Source organism: Streptopelia decaocto (genome assembly GCF_964273445.1).
Source record: "Streptopelia decaocto genome assembly, chromosome: 4".
NCBI classification, from domain to species: domain Eukaryota; kingdom Metazoa; phylum Chordata; class Aves; order Columbiformes; family Columbidae; genus Streptopelia; species Streptopelia decaocto.
Genome location: NC_138658.1, coordinates 69,245,253 through 69,272,864, shown reverse-complemented (window position 1 = coordinate 69,272,864; position 27,612 = coordinate 69,245,253). Strand labels below are relative to the sequence as shown.

At 48.4% G+C, this 27,612-nt stretch overlaps 1 protein-coding gene across 1 annotated transcript; it reads left to right on the top strand.

The window, feature by feature from the left end:
• Nucleotides 1-365: 365 nt before the first annotated feature.
• Nucleotides 366-27,612, top strand: NAT8L (N-acetyltransferase 8 like; the record flags this gene model as incomplete). Its single annotated transcript, XM_082051175.1, has 3 exons — nt 366-699; nt 2,081-2,245; nt 25,835-27,612. 3 exons carry the CDS (start codon nt 366-368, stop codon nt 26,200-26,202), a joined length of 867 nt encoding a protein of 288 aa, XP_081907301.1. The 3' UTR covers nt 26,203-27,612.

Here is a 27,612-nt window from a genome sequence, read left to right as displayed (position 1 = left end):
AAAGCGGGGGGGGGGAAGGAAGGTGTCCCGCCCCCCCCCCCCGATCACATGGCGACCCCGCGCAGCCAATGCGGGGGGCGCTAGGACCCCGGGGACCCGCGCCCCTCCTCGCCCCCACCCTCCGCCCTATAAAAGCCTCTCCAAAATGCAGCGGAGCTCCTTTCTCCCGTCCCGACCGGCTGCGCAGCTCCGCGCCCCGCGCAGCCGCCGCCGCTGCTCGGCGGGTCTCCGTCCCTGCTCCGCGCCCCGCTCCTTCCCCCTCCCCTTTTCCTCTTTTTTTTTTTTTTTTTTTAAGATTTTAGTTTTTAATTTCCCACCCCCCTCTCCCGTTTTTCTCCTCCGCCCCCTCCCCGCGGCCGGTTTGCATGCATTGTCTGTCTCCCAAGATGGTTTGTGAGACCAAGATTGTGGCGGAAGATCATGAATCAATCCCGGGATCCAAAAAAGACACGATCATTGTTTCTTCCTCCCAAATGTGGCCCTCTTTGGCGGGCTCCCCTTCCTCCCCCCCACCTCCCCTCAGCCCCCCAAAAGAGGACCCCCGCCGCGACAATGTCTATATCCGTGAATTCCACCCCTCCGAGCAGGAGGTGGTGCGCCGCATATTTTACGAGGGTATCATGGAGCGGATCCCCAACACGGCGTTCAGGGGGCTGAAGCAGCAGCCCCTCACTCAGCTGCTCTACGGGCTGCTGGCGGGTGAGTATCTGCTCCCTTTTGGGGGTGGGGGTCGCGGGTTTTTTCTTCCTCCCTCCTTCCCCCCCAACCCTGGGTCTCCACAAGATGGTCGGAGAGGCGGGAGGAGCCGCGGACCCGCTGCGGTGGGAGCGCCGCAGCATCGTGCGGGGCGGCCGCGGAGCCGCAGCGCTGCGGCGGGGGCTGGAGGGGGCAGCCTGGAACCCCTGGGGGATGCGCGACCCTGCGCGGGTTGTAGAGGTGGGGGAGAGGCGAGGGGGAATCGCCGCGTAGGTTGCAGGGGGTGAGGACAGTGTCGTCCTTGTAGTTATTTCGGGCCTGAGCGGTGCGGGGGGGGCAGCGGTGAAGAGGAGCGGTGCGCGCACTGCACCGCGCACTGCACCGCCCCCGCGCAGCCCGGTGCGGGGGGGCCGCCGCGTGCCGGCGTTGCTTGGAGACGGTCGGGCCCGCCACCGGAGCCCCCCCTTTCTCCCGGCGTGGGGAGGGGGCAACCTCTGCAGCAGGGCCGAGCCGGGGGGCCGCTCATCTCCCAGAGCTGCATGGCCACAATAGCGCCTGCAAGGTGCTCCCCCCCCCCTCCCGTGCAAATGAGAATGTGCCTCCCCCGTGCAAATAATTGCACGGAAGTGGGAGTCACGTTGTTACTAGTGTGTGTCCCCCCACCCCAAGCAAGCTTTGGGCTGGTTTCTCTTGCCCTTGGTGGTTGCAGGCAGGTTGCACCCCCATGTGCCAGCCATGGGGGAGAAAAGCGCCCTGTGCTGGAGAGGGACCCCCCCCATCAGGCAGCTGGGGGGCTCAGCCGGCAGCTCTAGGGGGCTGGGAACATGCTGTCGGGAGCTGCCATCTCGGGGGTATCCACAGAAGCCCCCCAGGTCTTCAGCAGCACCCTGGCATCGAGGCGGGCAGGGTGTCTTCTCCGGGAGTCGGTGCTTCCCACGATGGCAATGGTGATGCCGCAGTGGAGAACACATGGCTGCGGAGCGGCGTGCCCGCAGCCTGCCTGTTCCGCCCCGCATGGGTTTTGGGTTCACCGGGGAAAGCAAAGCGGGGTCTGGGGTGTCCCCAGTGTCCCCACCAGCCTCTCTCCTGAGCAGAGCGGGGGTTTGGTGGGACCTGCCTGCATGGCAGCATTGTCCCCACCAGCTCTCTCCAGGCACCCCATAACTTCTCGGGGGTTCTCTGAATGTGATACGCAATCACTTAACATGATAATCCCAAGAGAGTCAATTCTGTGTGTGCTGCAAATGTGTATTTTCTCTGTGCCTGTTTGGTATTTTTTGTTGTTTTTTTTGTTTTGTTTTTAATAATGAGTTTGTATTCCGAAATCAACACTAAATTCTCTTTTCTGACAGGTATCGTTTATTTCTCTTCCTTATCTCCATAGTAATATGCTTTGTTGTGACCAAGTCCTTCCTGCTGACCTGCTGTTTGCCCATCTTTCTGATGGGCATGAGGTACTACTTCAGTAGAAAAGTTATCCTCCACTATCTCGATTGCGCGCTGCATACGGACATGTCCGACATTGAGCAATATTACATGAAACCGCCAGGTGAGTATGAATTCCCCGGAGGGAGCCTTTCCCCAGCCCTGCTCGGGGAACATGGCTGCTCTGTGCTGCTGGCGCCTTTTTCTCCTGTCAGCAGCACTGAGCAAGCTCAAAAGTTGCCAGAATGCAGCTCTTTGGTCACACCAGGTTCAAAGCCATCTTTGGTTTTTGTTTGGGCTTTGGTTTTGGTGTGTGTGTGTGTGTGTGTGTTGGGCTTTTTTGTTTTGTTTTTATTTATTTTTCTTTTTCATAAGATGTCTGGTCATCCAAGGCAGCTCCCATCCTCCCCCTGAGCACGGCATTCCTGGGTCCCACAGCAGGCTGGGGACCGGGACGCAGGTGCTTGGGGACACTGAGGCTGAAGGATGCGGGTTATTTACTGCTTATTAGATCCACCCCAGCCCTTACTGCTTGAGCTCTGTATTTCTGTGCTGCTCACCCTTGGTATTAGTTTTGAGGGCAGGAAGAGGGGCAGATGAAAGGCATTTTATCCCAAATACTTAGAGGAACCTGTTTTACTTATTGCACCCATTTCCCCATATTACTTAAGAAGAACATTCCTTAATGCCAGTGTTTTGGAAGAGGCACAGATCAGGTATGTAAAGGGATGCTGCCTGGATTTGATGTAGTATGCATTCATCCATTTGTTACATATATAGATGTAATAAAAAACATAGTATCTAATGATAATAGGTGCTTGTTAAGATGTAAAAGATCTCTTATGGGATTTTTTTTTTTTAAAAAAAGAGCCTCTTTAGCACTTGTCAGGTGCTCTTTCCCTTTCTGTAAGCGTACCTCCATGTTGAGGACTGGAGCACAGGGATGTCTGGGCAGTCCCTTGGGGTTTGAGCTTTGCTTTTGGTGGTTGTGTAGCACTAGTGATGAGCTGGGAGAGCAAAAGTGATGCCAGTAACCTGTCTTAGTTATTTCCATCTTGCCAGGGTACCTGTTCTGTTGTTTTTCCATGTGACCATATTTTCGCTGTATCATTGCTGTTCCCCGGGTATGACAGATCTACTCCTGGGCACTTTTAGAGGACTCATAGGAAGCACCATAGCCACAAACTTTCCTTCACTTCTACTGTGCCATATTACATTTTGCTAAAATGATGCTCCTCCTGTAATCATCATCCCCAAATACCTTGAATGTGCTTACTTTAGATTTCATTTCCCATCATGGTGCATATCTTGTACAGATCTTGTCCCATTTTATTATACACACAGGTCGTGTTTCATTTACAGTGCTTGTTTTTGTAAAAATTACAAGTCCTGTGTGACTTGTATTTTAAAAGCTCAATCTTCATTAAAGGTGGCGTCACAAAAATAAAAAAGAGGTTTCAGCAAAACATTTTGGGACCTCTGCAGGAAGGTTCAACAATGTATTATGCTGGAGAAGGTAGCTGGGCACTCCAGTAGAATAAGAACAAGTAATATGGTGTTAATAGGTGTTTTAAACTGCGTCGCTCATTAATACTTGGGACTTGTATGGTCACAATTCAGGGCATGGATTAAAGTGCCTGTATTTATAACATTAGAATATATAGAAAATAAAGGAAAGGGACTCAAATGAAGACTAAGGAATGCCTTTGGTTTGTTTAAGGTCAGTAATGTTATCCAGTTCAGCTGTGTTGCCAACATGTCTTTGAAACCTTAGCGTTGCTTTTATTTGGTACCTAAAAGGGCTGATTTCAATTGTAGAGTAAGTGTGTGGGCTTTAATTTTTGACAGAATTTAATCATGTGTAATTAGGCTTCTGCAGTGCCATAAAAAGTAGATTTATGGGATTGTTGGTGCTTGTTAAAGGTTCTTGATGGTAGTGGTGCTACACAAGTTGAAGTTGTAATTGGGTAAAAACCAAAGAAGCTTTGGGGACTGGGGAGGAGAAGGGCGTCCGTGGGGTGGGACTGACACGACCAGGGATGTCTGTCCGTGTGCCTTGAAGCTGCACAGTGCTATTTGGTGTAGCTGTGCACAAGTCATGAATCCAGTGTTTTGCTCCTGTTTTCCCCAAAAATACAGTTGCTGGGTTTCTTCCCTGTAAGACAATGGTATATATACAGTTGCCTTGGAAAAAACAGAGCTTTGTACGCTTCAGAAGCTGTCTGTTGGAACACGAGGAGAAAGGCTGCGTTGGTGCTGCCCATCCCACCCAGAGGACAGAAAAGTGACAGTAAAACAACCTCCAGCCCCAAGTTTGTCTTTTGTTCAGCTAGTTTACAAATTAGCACAGAGGCAGAGACAATCGCAGAGGGAATGAGAAGGGCTTGTTCTCCTGTGCGTTGCTCCAGCTGAGTTCTTAGTGAGAGCTTTCTGAGTGATGTGGTAGGGAAGAAATGGTCACAGGGACAGGAACCAGAGAGGCTGGAGGTGGTCAGAGCTCAACGGGACAAGTTAGAACCACCAACCTGATCTAACTGGATATGGGCCTGGCTTTAGCTGGCAGTACAACTAGGCAGCTTCGTGTTCCTTCTTTGGAGAATCTGTGTTAACCTGCTTGAATATATATATATTTTCTTTTTCTAGCACAGAAAATAGGGCAAGGGAGCATTTTTGTGGTGGGTTCATGCATTCTTGTTTCTTAGGGTGACTGGTAGAACTGGGATGTGATCTTAAAGTCTCAGATCATGATGTTGGTCATGGCTTTGCTGAGGTTTTGCTCTTGGCCTGTGTGAGACCCAGGCGTGAAAACCTGCTGTTTGCAGGGGGCTCCTTGTGGTACCCAGGGCTGGGGCACCACTGTACGGAGCATCTACAGCAAGTAGCACCTGGTAAGGCAGGCATCTACAGTGAGGGAGTATTTTAACTATTAAAATGGGTCATTCATGGTGGCTTTGCCAAAGCATCTGCAAAGACTGTGGATTGGATTTAAAACCAAACCAAAAGGACCCGGCTTGTCATAAGCACCCAGCTTAATGATGAGTGTTGAACAATCCTGTGAGTTACATCATATTACAGTTTTCCTTCTGCAGTTTTTCTGAACCGCTTGCCTCCAAGTTACTGTTTTAAATATCCTCTGCTGAGTTCTGTACAAACTGAAAAGTATGTCCTGACAGTGATTCTGCAGAGATAAATTAGCCAAAGTTTAATTGTTTTCTCTTGCCCTTCTACACTTATGCATCTGGCAGAACACTTGGGCCAGCGCTTAACTTTGAGCTTGTACACAGCGGGGTGGCATGAAATTGCTGTTGACTGGAAGGGAATTGTTTGTGTTGAGTGCTGTGCTGGGGTCTTAAAAGAGAAGGTTGAATGGTTCAAACACCTTCCTGAGCTCCTTGTAAACTTGCGTTTTACATTTTAAAATAGCACTTACTGGAAGTTTTCTTTTTTTTTTTAATAGGCTATGAAAAAAGTCACTGGGATGGTAGAAAAGAAAGAAGCTGGATAATGGGCTTAATTGCCAACCAGAGTAACTTAGGCTCTAGTAAACAAAAAAAAAAAAGAGAGGAATTAGTTTTAAATAGAGCCTTGCCTCTTGCATTTCTGTACAGAAATAAGAGAAGCACAGCTGGAGCTTCTTTTATACTCTGATTTTGACGACTAATCAATTTTACAGTGTCTCTTCAAGCTTCTGTCCCAGTTGGTTGTGTTGCAGTGGTTGATGGTGTTAGAGAGATTCTTGGTGAGGTTGAGGTCTCAGCTGGAGAGCTGATGGAAACCAGGACTCCAGTGCAAAAACCACTGCTCTCCAAGGGGAGCAAAGCTGGGGCTTTGGCTGATGAGCTGGCATGTCTTTCTGTGGTGGCTTAAAGCGTTGTCTCCTGCTGCTGGTGACCTGGCAGGCTCTGCTGAGGGGGTTGTGTGTGTTGTGGTGGTGAAAAGACCTGGTGGTGGTTGGGAGCTGGCCTTTGCTGGTGGCTTTGGGCACTGGTGGCGAGTTGGGTGGCTGCATTGCAACGCCCAGTGCCGCAGGGCAGGACGGACAGACAGCTTGGATGAGCAACCTGGAGAGCTGTGGCTGCAGGACCTGGTGGAGTCTTGAGAGCATCTGCCTTGCGTACTGCAGCAGATGAAGCCGAAGTGGTTGCTGCAGGAGGTGTCAGGTCACATTAAACACGCTGCGCTGAGAGCTGCGGTTTTCAGCAGTGGCTGCATGTCTGTGGCTCTTGAGCTTTGGGCAGGCGGGAGGGCACGTGCACCTCTGCTCTCCTGGCTCCGTCCAGGGGTGAGCAGAACCTCCCCTTTGTCTCCTGATCTGTGAGGGTGCACACAAAAGGCCTGCGCTAATATCCTGACCTCCCTGGTGGGGGACAGGGACTGTGTCCCAAGGAAGAGGGGCTGCAGGGGTTGGCTTATTGGGGTTCAATTCCTGACACTCTTGGGTGGCACATTCCTCAGCTGAGCCCAAAGGTGGGTTGCCCTGCCCTTCTTGGCAGAGGTTTTGGGATAACATCCTTTTGCCACTTGGGGTAGGACCAGAGTTGGGTTGTGAGGAGGTAAGATACTGTTTGCTGCTTGTTCCTTTTGAGGTGTTTCTCACCTTTGGTGGGATGTTTGTCTGGGTAACAAGCAAGTATTTTAGTTGTGTTCTTGAATCAGGCCCTTTTGTGGTGGGTTTGATGCCAGAGGGACAGTGCTGACACCAGAAGAGTTGAACCCAGGTGTTTGCAAGGAGATGAGCAGCTGGATGGGACATGTGTGGTTCCTGCTAACCCTGCTGAGCCCCGGGGTGCTGATGTGGTCAACAGCAGTGAGTTTTGGGGTGCTGGGCTGGTGTGGGGACTGCAGGGAAAACACAGGGGCTGCCTTGGGAGGAGATCCTCAACCTGGGAGCTGTGGTTGCTCTGCTTTTACAAGCCCTATCACAGAGCCCCCTGGCAGAGATGGCCACGAAGCCCAGTTCATCCACATTCTGGGTAATACTCAAGCTGCCAGATAAGCAGAAGCTCCACTGCCAGCTGATAACATTGTTTGGAAAGAATAGAGCTGCTCTTGCTTTGCAAAGAAAGGGCTTAGTTACCTGGCGCCGGGAGAGGGCTCAGGGCTGCAGCTTCCCAGTGGAGGAATGTGTTTTTGGAGGGTGCTGCCCGGGAGGCAGCTGGAATCTAAAGCATCCCTATCTTCTGCATTTCTCGCTGGCTGATGCAGCGCCCTGACCTCACGTATCTGCCAAACCCCCGAGGTAGCTGTGGTGTGTCGGGATTTCCACGTATGACTCTCCTCATGCACCCCACAGGGCCTTGGGGAGCCCGGTGTGGGGCTGGAAGCTGGAACGCCCTGGGGAGAGACTGTGTCCTTATCTCCATTTCGGCATTTCCCATCTCCTCTCCCCACCGCTGCTGGGAACTGAGGTCAGGTCTGGTACTCCCGGGAGCATTTCATGTGCAGGCATCTCTGCAATTCAATGAGGGTGCTGCTGATCTCCATATCAGAGAGATCCTGCAAGATTAGGATTAGAGACCTTAAATATATTTAGTAGTGGGAAGTATTATGTCTGAAAGCACAGGGTGTTTCAAAAAGATGGACCCAGTTTCACGATGGCATCATGTTACAATTACACAAAAATTTACGAGCGGTTTAATGAGTTACAGAGTTTTAGTAACCTTTTTGTAAATGCTCTATGTTCCTTCCACCTGCTGTACAGACAATACCAAGACAATGGTTGAATTAATCCCAAATGCTTCTCACTTGGATCCATCTTTTTGAAACACCCTATAATTTCAAGGCTGGCCTCCTGCAAGGGGGATGGTTGGGGATGATGCTGCTTTGCAATTCCCAGCATCACTTTTGGGTTTGTACAACTGCTGCCTGATTTGGCATTTCTTATCTCCAGTTTGTTGGGAAGCAATGGGAAAAATAACTCAAGTTCCCGAGTGTTGTACATATGCTTTGTCCAGCATTAGTAATGGACTGGAATATTTATTCATTCATATTTATTCATTTATTATTTGAATCATGCAAAATGTGTTTAAAGTTAGGTTGCCAAAACCCACCTCTCCTGATGCATCTTGCACTTCATCACTCGTGGCTGCCTCGTTTTGCTGCAGAGGACCTTTGACTTTTTTATCTGGAGACATTCCCATCCTGCAAGTGCTTAGCACTGCCTCACAAAATCTGTATTATTCAGGGTTTTTTCCCCACATTTAGGGGGATCGGGTAGTGCAGAGTCCAAAGCGGTGCTGACAGCCAAGGGCTGGCTCGTGGGGAGAGCTGCAGGTGCCTGGTGAGCCTGTAGATTTGGGTGTTCAGGGCTGTGTCACACACACAAATGGGACAAACACATTCATGGGCAAACCACTGCAGCCTTCCCCCCACCTATTTATTCCTAGAGCAGGAACACATGCACAAACCCATTCCTCAGCGTGCACATCTGTAGGACAAAAATAGTTTTCCCTTCACATCCATGAGCTTTGGTGTGGTCCCATGTCAATTTTAGATTAAAATAGATTTTCTAGTAAATTTTGCAGTGCTATATAACCTGGTTTTTTTTTCCTTCTATGTGTCCAAAAACTGTCTCTAAAGGTAATCCCTAATGGACATGACTGTCAGTTAATGCGCTGGTATTTGTTGTAGCCATGACTGGGTGGATATCCTGCTTCCAAACACGAGCTCTGCCTGCAGGTATTTAAAAACCCCAGTACATACAAGTGCTGTTTGTTAATCTCCAACACAAGAAGTAATAAGTGGTGTAAATTGAACATCAGTTGTTTTTTAGGCTCAGTTTACTTCTCAAGACCATCAAATACAAGCCATGCTGGACTTATGAACACGAAGAGTGCAGGAACATCAGGCATTCTCGGTTTTTTTCTGAGTTTTTTTTTTTGTGTTTTCTGTCATTTTGGATGTTTTCTGGTGTGGTTGTGTGTGATTTCTGACAACTGTCTTAGTGAATATACCTAAAAAGGACTGCAGAATTTTCTCCACAAACTTAAATGCAAAGTAAACACTCTTATAAAGGGTTTTCAGTGGCACCTCTTCCTTCTCTTGCTTTTTTAGGAATGATGAAGATGTAAATCAACTACCCAAAAGTCTGTTTCAGGTTAAGATCTTTGTAATAGCTAAAATTGAGGTTCCCTGTTGGGTATCTAAATCATGGCAAGAGTTCTAAAAGTACAAAGCTTTGAGCCCCTCTTGACGCTGAATTTTGGATGCAGGAACATGAACTGAAAAAAATCTTATTCCCAAGTACCTTATTATATTATATTTAACCTCTTATGATTATTGAGGATTCTCTGTGATCAGGTTGGTTCCTCCCAGTGTGCGTGACCAGGGGCGCCAATACTATAGAAATTACTGCTCAGTATTGCTTTCTATCTTAAGTCCTGTAAATATGTTGAAAAAGCAGTTTTTAATGTAAAAGCGCTTTTATTTTGGTAATGCAGCGCTGCGGATCAGTTACAAATAATGGTGTGTTTGATGCTACTCCCTCCCAGACTAAAGCAAAGAGATTTTGCAGAGTGTTTTGCCGGCATCTGGTTGTGCGAGGAGCCGAGGGATGTACGGGTCTTTGTTGTTGCTTTCTGCATCAGTGAAACGGGGAGCTTCAAAGTGTATTTTTTTTCGTTTTATGTTTTTTTTCCTCCTGTAGGAAGCTGAGGAATTGGGACAAATGTGTAAATTGTTTTGAACTGACAAAACTGCATTTTTAAGTAAGCCACTTGCCTAGATTTATCCTCCATCACTGGTAATTGCTATACAGGCTGCTCCCACTCTTTCTTGCCAGTGTGCTTGAATCCAGACTCGGAAACTGGCATCAGAGATAGAAGTTTATTTGCCTTTTACAGTTGCGGCTCCTGGTCTCTGCGCTAATGCTGTTAATTGAAATGGGGGGTGATGGACCAGCTGTCCAGCCCTAAGGGGCTCCTCAGCGCATCTCACGTGCAACACCCATTTCAACAGCTTTCAGATAATATCCACATTTGGGAACCAACAGTGATTCCTTGACTTTATATTTTTTTCCATTTTTCCCCTCTTCCTTCCACTGACACAGCAGTTCTGTACCGCGCTTTTCCAGTCGTGTGTCAAATTGCAATATTTGCTTTTTTCTCTCCTTTGAATTCTGCTTGACCCTCTTGTCCATCCCTGTGTCGAATTCTCTGGTGGCTTTGCCTGGTGTGGTTCTTGCTCCATTCATTGTGTGGTGTCTCCCAAGAACAGTGGTCCCACACCCAGCATCCCACTTTGCACCTCTCTGATCTTTCCCCCCTCCGCCCATTATGCTTTTCAATTTATGTCCCTTTGCTTAGTTTCATTCTGCAAGTGCTTCTCTTTCTTCATCTGTTGTTCAGATATTTTGCATGGTGAGCGCAAGTATTTATTTCTGTTGGTAGAATACTCAGAATAACAAAGATGGAAAATAAATAGAAGTCAGCAGCACAAGAATATTGTGTCTGCTAAGCTGCAAACAGAGTGCGTCAGCGCACAAACCCACGTGTCGGTGGTGCTGAGGAGAGAACATTTTGCCTAAAGGCAAATAAGCTGCCAACAACAGAATTTCTTACACCTTCTTCTGAGCATCTGACCCACATCATTCCCAGATATATCTGGTTGTGGCCTACTGATCGTCTTTTCCACTATGATTTTTCCTATAAAACCCATTCTTCCCATTTTAATAGGATGTATAAAATCATTGTTGCAGTCAGAGTACAGCAAAAAAAAAAAAAAAAAAAACAACAAATCCCCATTTAATTTGCTGAGATCAGGGATTTTTGTTCTTTTTTTGGAGGTGCCAAATCTGTTCATCCTCCTTGGAACAGTCAGAAACACTATGTAACACTTCTAGTGAGAATCCAGGGAAGACCTAAATCTGTAGTCTTTCAATTTAAAATAATGTTAAATAGTAGAAATGCAAAGAGAAGCTTTTGAAAATAGCCTGTTTTGGAGCACCTGCCCTTTGTAAGCAGTTTTAGATGACGGTTAGTTAGAGACAGGGATAAATGCATGGGAGATACATGCTGCTGCCTGTTTAACAGCAGTGAGTGTCTTGGTTAAGTCCTTGTTATTCGAATTACATCGTTAGTGCTGGAATTCGTTAAAAAAGGGAGAAAGCGAGCTGGGGGGAAGTTACTGTACAAAAGGGGTACTAATGAGAGATTTTTTTTTTTAATTTTAAAATCCAAACTGTTTAAAAGGGCTATTTGTAAAACACCTTTTCAAGCTCTTGCTGCCTGTAAAGTCAATTAGATTCACTTAATGGCTAATATAAGTCCAGTGTGATTTCAGACCCTGCAAATGTTCAGAGGATAACATCAAGCCGTGCCTCTCGGGCAGCAATTTTCATTTGGGAATAAGCCGTCATCAGGTTTTATGGGGCTTTTTTTGAGCCTTGAGTAGTCTGAAAAGCATCAAAGCATCTGCAAGGATTCTTGAAGTGGGAACGCTTTTCACGGGTAACTCAAACAGCTAAAGAGGATTTCGGTGAAATTCTAAAGAAAAAAAAAAAACAAAACACTTTCACTGGGTCTGAACTCTGGGAGTTTGGCTTAAAGATTCAGTGGTGCATTTGCTTTAACTTAATCGTGGGCTTAAACCCCTTGTCTCTGGTTGGGAGTTTGGAGTATACTTGGGGACGTCCTTCAATAGTGGTCCAGGTCCTCTTTTGATCTTTACAGGAGACCTGTGACATAAATGGGAAATGTGGTGATGGAGTAAACCTTGAGTTGGCTGCGTGTGTATCAGCTGCCTGCAGGATGAATTTATGATGTTCTAGGGAAAACTGGTGCATTGGAAGGAGGAGTTGGTGCAGCTGTGAACCTGTTCTTAGTTATATTAGTTCTGCTGTTTCTTAGCATCAGGTGGAGGGTTCAGTGTTATTTAGTGTTGCCTGTGTACTTGGGAAAATCCACTTGATCCTCAAAGTACTGCATTTCCACACAGGTTTGTGTGGGTTTGCATGCCTCCTGGCTGCTGTAGGTGCTGTTCACGTTTATAAATCAATCCTCTTTCTGTGGGTACTCGGTGAATGAGTGTGCCCCTGCCTGATGGTACGCCGTGTAACTCGCTCCTGGACGGTGGGAGACGTGGCCTGTTACCTGCTCACTCCATTGATTTATTTTGCAAATCTCTTGCAAATCCCTGACTCTTGTAACTGTTATCGAGGCTGTGGCCAGAAGGAGCCCCACTCATGTGGGTGTAGGATGCAAGATGTTGGTACGTGGGCATCGCAGGAGGTGTGGGAAAAACTGGATTAGGCTTTTGTAGGGGCTTTGTGGCCTGACTGGTCTGGCGTAGTAGTCTGAACACGTGGCAAAGGTTTGTTGGGTTTTGCGTTTTGTTTTTCTTTTTTAATTTTAGAGATTTACACATGTAATTTTCATTTTCTATTAATGCACCATCCACAACATGTCCATCGTCTGTGCCCAGCCTGACAGATGTTCATGTATTTATGGCTGTAAAATTTTCTTACACTGCCATATTAAGTAAATGTGCTGGTTTCAGTCTGGAGCAGTGGAGTTCGGTAGAGTTACGCTCAAGACACATTAGCCTCAATGTATGAGAAGAGAGAGATATAGAAACACATCGTTTGTAGCAACACTGAGATGTGCTTCTGTACTGTGTCAGTGCTGTGTCTTTACATGGAGCATTGCCACTGGTTTGCTGAGGGTTAAAAACTGGAGTGATGTGTGGTGATGGAGGCTTGTACTGCTTGGGAGGTCTTGGTGGCATCTACAGCATGGTGGGTGGAAGGAGACAATACTGAGGCTTTGTAAAGGGCTTTATCAGGGAGGCTCAGCATCTCCTGCAGCCAGACTTTACAAGCACAGCAGGGTGGGAATGCAGCGGTAACCCCGTCTGCCATTTCTACCTGACAAATGGAGTCACCACCCACCATGTCAGTCGGCTGGGGGTTGGGTTGGGAGTGTGGAAAGGTGCAAACACCAGCCTGCTGCTGTCGGTGGGTCAGGTTCAGCCCCATGGCAGCATGGTGAAGTGCCTCAGGGTGGTGGGATGAGTGCCTCTTTCCCTGCTCTACTAGCAGAAGATGGGCTGGTTGGGTCATTGAGTCATCAAGAGTCATTGCTGGAGGAAGACCTCCAGTGTTTGAAGCATGATAGTGTCAAAGATACATAGGGCACACTTGGAAGGTTTGCTTCCAGAGTGGTTGCTAGTTATTTATTCTTTTTTTTTTTAGTATGTGTCAGGAGTTGCGTTTGCTACAAACAGAAGCATTGGTCCTCTCTTCTTGAGCTCTTCCAGTCCATTGCAATGGATTTGGGAGGCTCACTGCAGCATGGCAGATGGTGACAATTCATGTTCTCTGATATGATGGGGTGAATTGGCCCCAGCTGAGTATAACTGGTGTCCTTGTTGGATTCCTGAGCTCTGGGAAGGGTGAGTGTGCGGCACAATTTCAAGCTGCTGTGCTAGAAATAAGAAATGTTTATTGCTTGCAATAGGCTCAAGGATATCAAGCCATCTACTGACTGACTTCAGCCTGTAGCTTGTGCCAGATCTGTGTCCTGAACCATTTCTTTTTTTTCCAGTATTTTCCTCTGCATTGAGTAATGAATTCTTCGCTGTGGTGTCAGATAAAACATAACTCCTTATGACTTGCTGTTTCACTCCTGTGGATTATTAATACAATGATAAGTTAGAGGTCGGGGAGGTTTGATTCATTGTGTTAGCAACAAGGTAGGATTCTTGTCAAACTCAAGTCATCTGCAGAAAGAAAGGTGTTGAGTGCCGCAGAGTGGTATTTATCGTTAGTTTTAGGAGAGTATAGTGGGAGTTTCTCTTTGTTGTGCAGCACTTGGTGAAACGCAGTCCCTGCCCATCAGTTCCTGGTACGGCCCTGGCAGGAAAGCGGGGGAGCTGCCCTGGAGTCCGAGACCTCTCTGGTCAGTGTTTCTGCACGTGAATATAGTGAACTGCTGCTCGTCGCTATTGCTCATCGGCTGCTGTGGTAGCGAGCTCCTAATTCAGAGGCTTCTGAGGGCAGCAGGAGTGTGCTAAGGGGGAGAAGAAAAACCATGTTCAGAATCACTGCAACATGCTGTACAGCACTTTTTGGCCACATGTATTCATCCTTTACTTGACTTACAATTTAATGTTGTGCTGTTGCCCTTTTCTATCACTTCTCTGCCCTACAGACGTACATTTGGGTATGTTTGCAGAACCAGTCAGCATCTGCCGCAGCACTTGGGGAGCCGCAGTGCATTGGAATTGTCTTGCCCACTTTATTTCTGGCTAAAAGCAGTTGTTTGCAGTGAGCTGTGCAGGCTTTTGCTGTGGTCATTTGCAGAAGAGGGGCTCTCCCGGAGCATGACTCACCTGAAAGGTGATTGACCTCGGTTGGAGCAGCGTAAAACTCATTGCAAGTCCTTGTAGAGCTCAGAATTGCAATTATTATTTAACCTTAAGTAAATGTAACATTAGTTTCTCTCTTTGCTGTAAAGCATTTTGTGCAATACCAGTGTAGATATAGGCACTTCTACTGAACTAGAGGGAGTCTTGGCTAAATTTAGACCAGATGAGTGATGGTGGATGGTGAAAATAAGATTGGTTCTATCCATTTTCCCTGTATGATTTATGGCTAGGCCAATTGCTAAGCTAAAACAAAGTCATTTGATGATTATTGCTCAGTGCCTTTTTACAGTAATGCATATGAAGTAAAAGTCAGCCAGCAAATAGTGAATTCTAGAACCTCCAATAACTGTAGATTTCCCATTTTTTTCAGTATTTGGAAGTGGAAAGTGCTGTCATATAAGTTCAGTACCTTTCTGTAAGCAATAAAACCATATAGTGAAAAATTGTGTGTAGTGAAAGATTGATGTGGAAGATGGAGACCAGCCCTTAACAATGTCCTTTAAGGAGCTGGCTTAAAACACAACCAGCAAGACATTTTATCTTGTAAACTAATTTAACTAAAAAGAAGCTAATCATCATGTCAGTATTTTGCGCATTTCATCTGTAGATCCAGCCTGCCAAAACTGGCAAAAGGGCTTGATTTCTTTTTTCTTTAAGCTTCTAACTAAAAACCAGTCTAAATTCTGAAGTGCTGATTTACTTAAGGTCTGACTCCGCAGTTGATGGGCTTAGTGCGGATTTTGGTTGCATAGGGAACATCTACTCTGAAAGCAGTTAAGTACATTTTTCTGGCTTTGTCCGTTTGTGCAGATGAGTCTGTTCTGCTGAGCCAGCTCTGCTGAGCTGGGACTCCCATCCAGTTTGCTCTGAGGACAATGCTGGGCCAGAATCACATATTCCAGTCTTTATCCGCTCCTTTAAGCTATTTAATTCTTTGCTTATTGATAACAATTGCCCCTGTGCAAAAAAAACCCACAGACAATGCCTGTTTTCTCAAACTGTGCTTTCTTTTGATGACCCAGCAGGTAGACCCCAATCACTACATCGGTGGTTTTGTCTCTCCTTTCTCTGTAGTGTGTCCTTTTCAACAGTGGAGAGCAGAGTGATGGACCAGGCTAAACATGCCCTGATAACTAGGGTACTTCTAATCCTCTGTAACTGCTTCTGCAGCTTTTTCTTGAAAAAGTGTGATGCATTGGCTTTATTACATTTTACTTTTATATTTTGAAGGTGCATTGTAGCCAGCAAATAGAGCCAGATATAAGATTTTAAAGTCCTGCTGTTGCACTTCTTAATATAGCACCCTCTGAAATGTGCTGGAAGGGCTGTCTTTACCCTGTCTGGATTTCTGGCATTCTCATCAAATGCCTGTTCCTGAGATTTGCCGAGTACTTCCCTGGGCTTTGCTGAGTTCCCCTGGTGCTGTCGTGTGTGGTGACACTCTGGGCCCCACAAGACTATGAGGGTGGTGAGGCGCTGGAACAGGCTGCCCAGAGAAGCTGTGGATGTCCCATCCCTGGAAGTGTTAAAGACCAGGCTGGATGGGGCTTTGACCAACCTGGGCTAGTGGAAAGTGTCCCTGCCCATGGCAGGGGAGTTGGAACTGGATGATCTTTAAGGTCCCTTCCAACCCAAACCATACTGTTATTCTATGTCTGCAGCCTATTTTAAAAATTAACCCATGAAATGCTGATGTGGCATATGGCCAATGATACCTTGCATTGACCCAGACTTTCAGGCTGGGTCCTCCTGAAGCTTTAGAGGAGTAAGGTGCATGGGCAGGAGCTGTCACACAGGTGTTTTGGAGGAACAGGGTGAGGTATAAAGCGAAGGTCTTAAGAAGGTCAGAAATGCCTGCTGGGTTACATCCCCAGCAGTGACAGCAGGAGACGCTGGCTAGGACCCAACCTGGCTACTTTCTGAAGTCTGTTTGCTGCAGAATGTGTTTTTCTCTTCTACAGTCAAAATATTCGAGTTAAGGTAAACTAGCTGTTAACATCTTAGTAGTTTCCCAGGGGCTTTGACACCCCAAAATGGAATACCTTTGATAAAGTAGCTGAGTGCTCTTGGGTATGTACAAACTCCATCAGGAAGCACGGAGCAGACACTGATGAAAGTCAGTTCTCATCCTATTATTCTAAACTGCAACCCCCCCACCCTTTCCATCACCAGGTGAAGGTAAAAGCTGTGCTGTGGCAAAACCTCCCAGTGGGACCAGCACCTGTGCAGCTTGTTCTGCTCCAAGTTTATCAGCGGTAGCACATTATGGCATATTCCAGTCTGAATCCAAATACGCTTTTGGGTTTGCACAGATGTTTAGGCCAGCTCTTGCCTGCAGTACAAAACCCCAGCACCCCCCATGTCTCATTTTAAGTTCAGGTTCATCAGCTGCAGAGGCCACCTCCAAATTCCCATCTCCTGGGATGGTTTGAGACCTGTTGCTGTCGATGACTGTGATCGTGGTGTTTCTGGTAGCAACCATGCTGTGGCTGTGTTGCAGGTCAGATGCTGGATGTCCTGGATGTCACTGTCACCCCACTGATCCCCTGCTGATTGCAGCTCTGGAGGCTTTGCCCGAGATGGCTCCAAGTAGCTTCAGCCTTCAGTAGCAACAGCAACAAAGCTGAAAGGTAGCAAGGATGGAAAAAAACGTAGATGGAGAACTGGCTGAGCTGGTGGCTCGGGACCAAATCGTCCATCTCTTTTCATGCTGTGTAGGTGATCTCATTGCCGGCTGCCCAGATGCCCCATGAATCAAGGGATGTCACACACCCTCGGCATAGAGATGCACTGCCCTGTGCTCTTCCAGCAGGGGATTATTTATAATGGGGCAATGAATCCTGTGGTGGTAGGTTATGTGGAGTAATTTATGGGAAGGAAGGGGCCCCACAGCATTTCTAATTTCATGCATGAATAATTCTCCTGTGTCCCTGACATTTTTTGCTCCCCTATGCCTGGGCCTCGTCTGATGTAGAGGGATGCTCACAGGTGTCAGAGTCAGGGCCTCTCAAATCTCACGTGGTTTCCATGGCCATAAACCACTCTGAAATGCCATTATTTTGTCAGAGCCCTCCAGGAATGCCTTTCAACTGAAGTCAAGTGTAGAGTTATTAGCAGAAGTTGTTGAAACTGTTATGCAGCCCTGCTTGAAGCTCAGGGGGAACTACAGAGTGTTTCAGAAAGATGGACTCAATTTTAAAGATTTCAAGTAGAAAGGTGGAAGGGAGAGAAACTCAAGACACGGGGAAGGTGGATATATGGGGCAATAATGTGCCTCATAATCATAGAAATATAGAAACAAATCCCTCCCTTACCCAGCTAGCTGAGCAGCTGCAGTCTCCAGCAGCTTGCCTGCCCTCGGTCAGTCCCCGCACCCCAACTGCCTGTGTCTGTGACCGGGCAGCAGCCGATGTGCCATGTCTGTGCCCCAAACTCCTTCCGCCAGCAGCATTCACATCACGGCAGCCGTGCTCTCCCAGAAAAGCTTCCTTTCTCCCTTGACGTTGATGTAACTTGGCTGGTGTGCCCTGCGTTTCACCAGGGATGGAGGGGAAGGAGGAGGGAGGATCGCCTCAAGTGCTGTGTTCCTCTGCATGTCCCAGACAGAATAAAAGGGCAGGGATTTAAATGGCATCAGCAACACACGGTCGTGGCATAACCAGCTTGGGGCTGGAGACTCTGTCCACTTGCTGCCACATACTCGCTTAAAGCAACGTATATAAATAGCACTGACAGGAGAGGCGAGACACTGAACTTGGGGGCTTTTTACTTTGTCGTCTATAAATAAGTAATAATCGCACAGCATTGTGGCCAGTGCAGGACACCCCCCGGTTTGCTCTGTACCACCTTGCTCAGACCATCTCTGCCTGGCTGAAAGGGTTGCTGCTCTGGCCAAAACCACACCGAAAGATGGCACTGGGAGGCTGAACAAGTGACTCCAAGGGCAAATATTTAAAGCTTCGTGATGTGACAGCATGTTGGATTTCCTCTGTCCTGGTATTTCCGTGCAGTGGTGCTGCACCGGGCTGTGCCGTGGTACCTCAGTGGTTGCAGGGAGGAGTTTTGGGGGCATTCAGACCTCTGAGATTAGTGAGCCAGTCACTTTTGGCAAGCTTTTATGTACGTGTATTGAGAGTGAGGGACACAGGCAATTGCGAGTTCTGTCCTATGGAAAGAACAGGGATGATTTTTTTTTTTCTCTAGGTAGGTGTGTTTGTTGTGCTTTTTGGTGTATGTTGTGGTTTTTTTGTTTGCTTCTTTTTGCTTGTTTTCCTTTTGCTCCTTCCTAGTAGCCTGAGGGGAAAATCTAGGATAGAGAAGGTGGTTTGCCCTTTTGCAAGATGCTGCTTCTGCCAGCAAAGCCCTGAAGACACGCATGAGCCTGTGGGCAGCCTCCCTCCCCTCCCAGAGCTCACACTTGCACATCACATCTCTGACAGGGATGCATTGTCCCAATTTTTAATTTTTGGGGGCCTGTCCAGAGTTTCCCATGATGTCAGCTTCCTTTTCTCACGGTGGCCAGTCCTTGGATGCTTTCCTGGCTCTGCTGCGAGCACACAGAGGAGCTGGCGTTTGCCTGGCAGGTTCCCAGCAGCGGTGGCTGTTGAGCAGCTCCCTTGGTCCTCTCATCTGACTGATGCAACCTGAGTGTGAGCTCAGAATGTTTTAGGGCAGCAGAGCTTTGCTTGCTCCTGTAGAAATACTAGAATTTACCGTAAAACAATGGATTTTAAGAGGTGGTGGACAGAGCTTTGCTTTGTTAGAGCAATGTGTGCTCTTAAATTCTATTTTTTGGGGTGGCAGTCCTCAAGCGCTAAGGGACTTAAGCGGTGGGAACCTGCTATATTCAATCACATAAGACTCGTGCTGATGGAGAAGGCTGATGTCTCATTTTCCCCCTCTCTTCTAGCAGTACGCTCTGCTAGTACTTTTGGCTCCAATCTTTCTACCCATCCACCCACTGGCCTTTTATTCAGCGAAGAGTGTAGAAGACTTTGCAGCAAAAATAAAAGAATTTATTTTCACCCACCATCCTCGTCGGCTGCGTGGGGGAGAGCTGTGCAGCTCACGGCGGCGGAGGAGAGCGGGAGAGGAGCCTTGCAGGGATCCCATGGCACGTCCTTGGGCAGGAGCAGGGGGTGCTCTGGGTGGAGGATGAGCAGGCAGTGTGATGCCACCACTCCGGGGAAGCCCTCGGGGCCTGGGGTGTGTAGAGCTTGGGTGGGCAGATTCAAACGCTCTCTCTTGGTCCTCAGAAGCTGAGAATCATCTTAAATTTTGAGCAGACAGACAGTGCCATCGCCTGTGCTTTCAGGCCCTGGGTGCCTTCAGCTGAGGAACCGCATCCAACCCTGCTGGGTTATTCTCCCCACCAGTTCGTTGCTGTTGCTTTTAGTAATTTCATTACTACCATGGCGCTCTCTGTGTCCAGTAAGCAAAATATATCTGAAGTGATGGTCCTATAGGAGCAGGAGGCTTGGCAGTGGTGAAGTCTGGGTTCACAAACAGCTCTGTGGTTTGAGTTAGTTGCTGATAAGTTGGTCTAGTTGGTTGTCCAGAGTATGGAAAGATGTTGCTGAGAGACAGACAAACACACAGAGGAGGACAGAAAGATAATGTATAACCGCTGGCCTTTTGCCATGTCATGTATTTCAGATAACTTCAATGAGGCAAGAGATATGGACCCCTGGCTTTGCTTTATCTTACAGTGCATCCTGTATATCTTTTTAATCCCACCATATCTCTCCTCAACGTTCCTGCTCACAAGCAAAGTGACCTTCCTCATGAACAACTTGCACCAGTACATGCACATCCAATCCAGTTTTATCCTGTGGCTCATGGTCTTAAGTGCAGCAGGATCCTTGTGGCTTGATAAGGCATGGAGATACCTTGGGTGGGTCTTTCCAGGGAAAGGCGTTACCCTCTGGAGCTCAAATTTCGTGTCTTGAAACCTGTCCCCTGCTGACCTGGGCTCCCAGGCTGACTGCTGTCAAGATGCTGGAGGAACCATTGTAAATTCACCAGACCTGTAAAGCATGAACAACCCAAAGTAATCTTCCTTGCTACACACATCACAACCATTTTGTGCTTTTTTCCACAGATGTGTGCATCCCAAGTTTTTGTTTTTAATGATAGAATGGTTTGGGTTGGAAGGGACCTTAAAGATCATCTAGTCCAACTCCCCTGCCATGAGCCAAAGGGACACCTTTCAGTAGCCCAGGTTGCTCAGAGCGCCATTCAACTTGGCCTTGAACACTTCCAGGGATGGGGCATCCACAGCTTCTCTGGGCAGCCTGTTCCCGTGTTTCACCATCTCATCACAAAAAAATTTCTTCCTTTGTTATGGCTTTTGCCTGTGAGTTCCTGGAGTCCGGACTGTGTGTGGTGAGGCAGCAGGCTGGCGAGCAGAGGGAGCACAGCAGGGTGGTGGTGGGCTTTCCATGGCTGCTTCTCCACGCCTTTGCCCATTGGCAGCCCGGAGTGGTGGGGGTGGACTGGGAGGCAAGGGGCAGTGCTGCAAAGAGGCTGGTGTTTAGCTGCAAACATCTGATGCCCCCAGTAAGCACCTCCAGTACTCCCGAGTGATGCTCACAGGGCAGCTGGAGTTAAATGCAAGTTGTCCATGAAGAACAGACCTTGGAGTGACTTTTCTTGCAGGGTCAAAAACCAAGAGTGGAGCTTAGGGCAGGGTGAGCTGGAAAGGCTTTGGATGTCCATAGTGATGAGTGACAGGGGAACCCCAGGAGATGGAGGCAGATGAGAGCGAAGGCAGAAATGCTGACAGAGGTGAGTATCTGAAGGGCAGGGAGAGTTGTAGCCATCAGGGTTTATTTATCTTTGCAGCAGTGATTATTTTCAGATAGTGGTGTGTGAGAGTAAAACGTCAGCTCTTGCTATTAATAGCACTGTGAGCAATGAGGCTGTTGTTCGTTACTGACAGGTGAGATGAAGCTAATTTTATTTCATCCTAGGTGTGAAAAAGTACAAAAACAAGACAGACTCTGACTCAGTCCCTTTGGCCCAGAAAAGATGGGTAAGAGACTCCCCCAGCCCTGCGGGATGGCAGCGTGGGGTGATTTTCTCAGGGTGCTTCCATCCTGCTCCAGAGTAAGTGCTGCTGGAAGCACAGATTCACTGAGGAGGAGCAGATGGCTGAGATTGTTGAAAACATGGGGAGTTCAGGTAAAAGCAAGCCAAAGACCTTCAGGTTTCCTGCTCTGAAACTGGAAGACTTACCCCAAGGAGAAAATATCTGAGCCTGAGGCCAGCAGCAAGTGGTGGCACCCAAAAGAGCTTTTGGTAGCAAATGCCCATCCGAATGGGGTGCAGCTCTCTAGAGGAGGGATTTGACAACCCCACATGTGGAAGCTGCTCCTGGGCTTGTGTCATCTTTGGAAACTTGAGGTGTCTTTAGCAGGCTGAAGAATCTGGCCCCTGGTGATCCTCAGAGCAGGCTCAGACATGAGATGGGCAGCGGGTAAAAGTCTTGGGGACTGATGGTGCTGGTGTAAACGAGAGCAGAATACAACTTGTGTTGCTTGAGCAGATGTGTCCAGTCTGCTGCTAATTATAAGCTTTGTGTGCACAACACACCCTGGGAGATGTGCCAGATACTATTTCTTTTCACATTGAACTCAAAATCATTACAATTAAGCTTTGAAGTTGTAAGTAAAAACTAACAAGGAGTGCGGGTTTGCTGTCACGCTGCTTGCTACCAGGCTGGTCCCCACTGGGATGGATGTGTGTGAGGGTACAGCCCCTGTCCTGGAGGGTGGTTGGGGGTGTGAAGGGCCTTCTGAGCTCTGCTGTGGTGGACATGTCCTGATTTGGGTTTTAAATAGGCAGAAGACTTAAAAATACTGGAAATGTGCTGTTTTACGAAGGTGGGAAGTATTGCTTGTTGAGCTTCAGCAGCCTCTCTGGCTTGGCAGGGACAGAATAGAGGTGCTTGCTAAGAAGGGAAAATTGGGAATAAAAGTGGGAAGCCATGAGGGAAGCAATCACACAACCTCAGGCTGAGAGAAATCTTGATGATATCTGATTGATAGGTTCAGCTGGAGTTTCTGTGCCCCAGGTTGGAGGACGGGGACATGGTGGCTGTGCCACCAGCTGCAGCTTGGCAGACACTGGTCACTGGCTGCTTTGTGGCACTTTGTGGGGCTGTGTCAGGACAAGGCGGGTGATGGGGCCAACACTGCACGTCCCTAGGGGAGCATCTCGCCTCTGCTCCCTGAGTATGGGGAGTTCTGGACCCCTTCCTTGGGCTATGCCATAGGAGGTGACACTGGTGGCTGTGCATGTAGGGGTGAGGACCACCACTTGATTTTGGAGTGTGCGTACCTTGTGACTGGAGGTGTGATGGATGGGCTGGGGGTGCATTGGGCAGAACCGCTACATAACGAGGGGTTTAAATCAAGGCTGTGGAACAGAGCGGTGAGCTCGCACAGCCCTGTGATTTGTATTCAGATGGAAAGCAGCTGCTGAGTTTCAGCACTTGTAGGTCTTCGTCTGGGGTCGTGTCTGAATAAATTACATTTTAAGATCCAGGCAAATGCAAGGGAACAAGCCGCACTGTCAACGCAGCAGTGGAGGAAAGACATTTTAACTGCTCATGATAAATGGGTCAAGATGGGTCCCAGTGTTTCAAAAATTAGCTGTTGACCTAGATAGCGACAGCGTGATGACTTGCTTGCAGGGAGAGCAAAAGTGAGTGTTCCTGGAGTTGCACATCGCTCTGAAGGTGGGGACGAGCCCGATGTGCTGGATTGAACCTGGGCTGGCTCCTCATGCTTTGTTTGCAGCTGACTTTCCCCCCTAGCTGGGCTGTACTGTGGGGAAGACCTCGACCATCTCTTTCTGATGGCTTCGCCGAGCAGTCCTGCGGCCAGCAGCCGGGGAGGTACCTTCCTGCCACCCTGTGCTTTGCTCTCCTCCAGTAGTGAAGGACCCTCAGAGTCACCTTATCCATTTGTGCTCTCCCCCACCCTGCATTTTGCAAGGGGAGCAGTGCTGTGCACCCCTGAGCACCCACCCAGGCTGTTTAACACTGGTCCTTACAGATGGGTGTCGTGTGTTTGAGTCAGGGCCGTTGGTGGGGTTGATGCTACACATGGAGCTGCCACTCAAGTCAAGTTTCCTCTGCTTAGCCCTGGAGAAGGAGAAGGCCATTGCCTGCAGCAGATTCTGTTGTGCCAGGGGTTTGTCCTGTGCTGGGATCCTCTTCCTCCGGCTGAAGCCACATTGCTCCTCAGCACTGAAAGTCTACGTGTTCCTTCTTGGCGAGAGACCTGTCAGTGCCCCTTGTTAGCTGCTGTAATTGAATAGTGGCTTTCTTGGGTGTTAATTTAGAAATACCCAAGCTAAGGTCACAGATGCCCTGTGCTGACAACACGATTCTTTTCAGCTCAGTTAAAGATGCTTTTCCTTCACCAGGATTTTCTGTGAAGATCTTTGGTTAAGACCTGAGTAATTCATTACTTGAATTTCATTTTTGTTTCTTTGGTTGTGGGGTTTTTTTTGTTTGTTTGTTTGTTTGTTGGGGGGGTGTTTGTCTTTTGGTTGGTTGGTTTTGTGTTGTGTTTTTGTTTGGGTTTGTTGTTTTGGGTTTTGTTGTTTTAAGTGCCCTTGCCAGCAAGGCCAAGTGATGCTGTAATACTTGGGAGTTAAAGCAGTTTCTAATTGCGTTGGCTTGAATGTCTGTTGGCCAGTACAAGCCATGGGATGGTATCGGTACCTCTCTCCAGCAAGGTCCAGTTTTATTTGAACTTCATCACTGAGGCTGCGGTCAGTGCACTAGGGACCCTGGGGGTTCATCCCAAGCCTGGCTGTGTGCCTGTCAGTCTGCTGGACTTTGATTAGATGGCTTTTACTTTCACCCCTTGGAGGCAGCACTTGCCCCACCAAGCCTTTAACCCCATCACAGAGGGGCAGTGCTGTCCCCAAGAAGGGCAGCCTGTTCATTGAGCCTCATCCTCATTCCTGGAGCAGCGTTGGCAGCTGCCTGGTGACAGGGTGCAGTTAAGGATAGGACTGGTTTTGCTCTCTGAAGCTCTACATGGTTTTGGTCCGAGTTGCTTGAGCACTCTGCAGCCCACAAGGTGCTCTCACCAGGTACACGCAAGCAAAGGAGGAGCAGCAGGGGAGCCTGGCCATGAGCACCCCAAACTGGTGGGTGAGCCTGGTCTTGGCTGTGCAGAGGAGATGCTTTTCCTGGGGAAATGCATATGATGTTTTTCCCTGTTTGTGTTTTGCTGGCTTTGGTGGTCCTAGTTTCTCATCTTGCTGCCCAGTTTGGATTTTCTATTTGAAACTGTCATAGGCAAAGCCCACACTGAGGCCCTGAAGTCCGCAGGAGGAAGATGCACTTACACATCCAAATGTGGGTGGTCGGGAATAAGCCAGGCAGTGGTTTATTTAGCTTTTTCACATCAGGTCCTCATGGGTGGAAAAGGGGGTGGCAGGAGGAGCTGCTGGGAGACCTGAGCCATCAGGGCTGCTCTTGCATCGCACCAGGAAAGCAACATTCTTTTGAGTCCCAACAAGAGGCTGGGACCATGGCTGGGTGTCTGGCCCTTGGCAAACACAAGTTTCCTGGATATGAGGAGGCTCCACCACCCCCCTGTGCCCGGGCATGGGGTGTCCCACTACAGTCCTCTCATCTGGCTCCCTGCCTCTTGCCACAGCACCAGGGAAAGGGGCTCAGCCTTCCCTCCCCTCACTGGCATCTGGGTTGGATCCTGCCCTCCCGAATCACACCAGAGATGCTTTGGGGACCACAATGTGCTTCTCCATAGCTCTCAGCTGATAAGCCCAGTCATGCCCTGCCCGCACCACAGGCGAGCCGCTCACCTGGAGACAAGAGCCTCTGCAAAGTGCAGCTCCTGATGGAGGAGGAGTTTGGCAGCAAAGTGGACAGGGGGCCGTTTGCACCACTGCTGGGTCCCGGGGTGGGATGCAACAAGCAGGGAAGGATGGGTTGTGCTGTGCTGGGAGGGATCTGGGACTCGCTGCTGTGAAACCAGTGGTAGGACAGGAGAACACGACTGTGCGGGTCAGGAGTTGCCCATCATGTGCCACTGTGAGCTGAGGATTGTTCCCTGTCTGTCACAGCAGCCCGCGTGTGCTTTGTAGCGCTTGGTCCCTAGCAATCTCACATTTTGGTTCGTAGAGACTTTCCTGTGCGTTTTCCTCTGGAAAACAACATTCCCTTCATAGTAGCAAAGGAAAGTTTGGTCCTTAGATTTCTGACCTCGAGCCCAGCTCTCATCAGCATGTTCACAAGCGAGTGCCTTGCCTGTTTTTTCCCATCCGAGGTGGCCAGTAGCTACAGGGGCTGCTTTATCTCCCGCAGGCTCCTGCTTCTGGGTCGCCGTCCTGGATGGCAACGTGGTGGGGATCGTGGCGGCACGGGGCAACGAGGAGGACAACACGGTGGAGCTGCGCCGCATGTCCGTCGACTCCAACTACCGCGGCAAAGGGATCGCCAAGGCCCTGGGCCGCAAAGTGCTGGAGTTTGCCATGCTCAACAACTACTCGTCCGTCGTGCTGGGAACCACGGCCGTGAAGATGGCAGCCCACAGGCTCTACGAGTCCTTGGGGTTCAAGCACGTGGGTGTCGTCGAACATTACGCCCTGCCAGGGATGACGCGCTCCTTACTGGAGAGAATGTTTTTCCAGCTCCGCTATCACCGCTACCGCCTGCAGCTGCGGGAAGAATAAAAAATAACCCAACCAACCAAATTATTTTTTTTTTTCCCTCCTACCCCTTCAAAAATAATAAATTGCCCTTCTCTTTCTCGTCACCGTTGAATTGCCGATTTTGGGTTGAGTGTTTGTCCCCTCACGTCATCTCTTGGTTTGCTCTGTGCAGCTGGCCGTCGTGCCGAGCAGCGCTCCTTCCTCGCATGCTGCAGGCGGTGGCGGGCGTCCTGCGACCTGGCGGAGCGGAGCGGAGCGGCGGCCTCTCCTTCCCAGGTACCTCCGTAAAGCACAGAAAACTCTTAACTGCGAAGTAGTCCCACTGCTCTGGTGTACATAGTCTTCTCCTTTTCCAAATGTAAGATAACATAGTGATGCATTCATGATAGTGCAGAAATATTACTTGAATGCAGTTTTCAGTATTTCATGCACCAGTAAGTAGAATATGCATTCGTCTAACCGTTATTTACTGGTTAATAGTTTTCAAAAAAAAAGGTGGGGGGGTGCAAAAAACCCCCCACCCCAACCCGCTTGCTACAATGCATGAAGAGGAAAGCGCGTGCACGCACTCCAGCACATCGCCCTGCCACCACGGCACTGGTGTTGCACTTTTTTTTTGGATGTGCCTCATTCTGCCAAATGTCTGAGAGACCCCGGGTGCAACCGGTAACCACGACTCCGCTCCATCCCCCCCTCCTTCCTAAGCCAGCACAAACTCGGACCGACTGAACTCTGAGCCCCATTGTACCATAGTGTGAAGTTCAGATCAAACCTAAATGTCTCCCGCGCTGTTCCGTAGCCACGCGTAACCTGCAGTCCTGGGCCAGGCTCCGCATGTGCGTTGGACTTTCTCTTCGCTGCCTTTTGGGGTTTTGTTTGTTTGTTTGTTTTCTTTTTAAGGGGTTTTTTGTTGTTGTTGTTATTATTTTTAGTTTTGGCTTTTGCTGAATGGTGTCATTGAGGCGTAATGGAGGCTGCAGTTCCTATGGCAACACATTTGCACATTAATGTGCACACCAAATCTAACCACTTCAGCGAAGCAACATGTGACAGATAATCGCATTTTGGGGAGCACCATGGTGGGGGGGAGCATACTTATTATCTTAACTAGCTGCTTGTTCAATAAATGTAGATGGCCTCACTGCAGCCTTCCATCAAAGGTAGTTAACTGCTTTAATGATGTCAGATTTGTGAATTGTACAATGCAAAAAGCAATGCAAAGCAGATTCGGCATGTGTCTGTACCCGGTATGTATGTACAGTGCCTGCCAACTAAAGAATAACCAAGACTACAGCTTCTTCTAGCCTGAGATATCAACTTTTATAACTTATTTAAACAAATAGCAACTTTGCATGAATTATGTCTTGGGGAAAAAAGAAGATCGGTAGGTTTTCATTTTTAAAACGTCGTATCAGAAGTATACAGAAAACA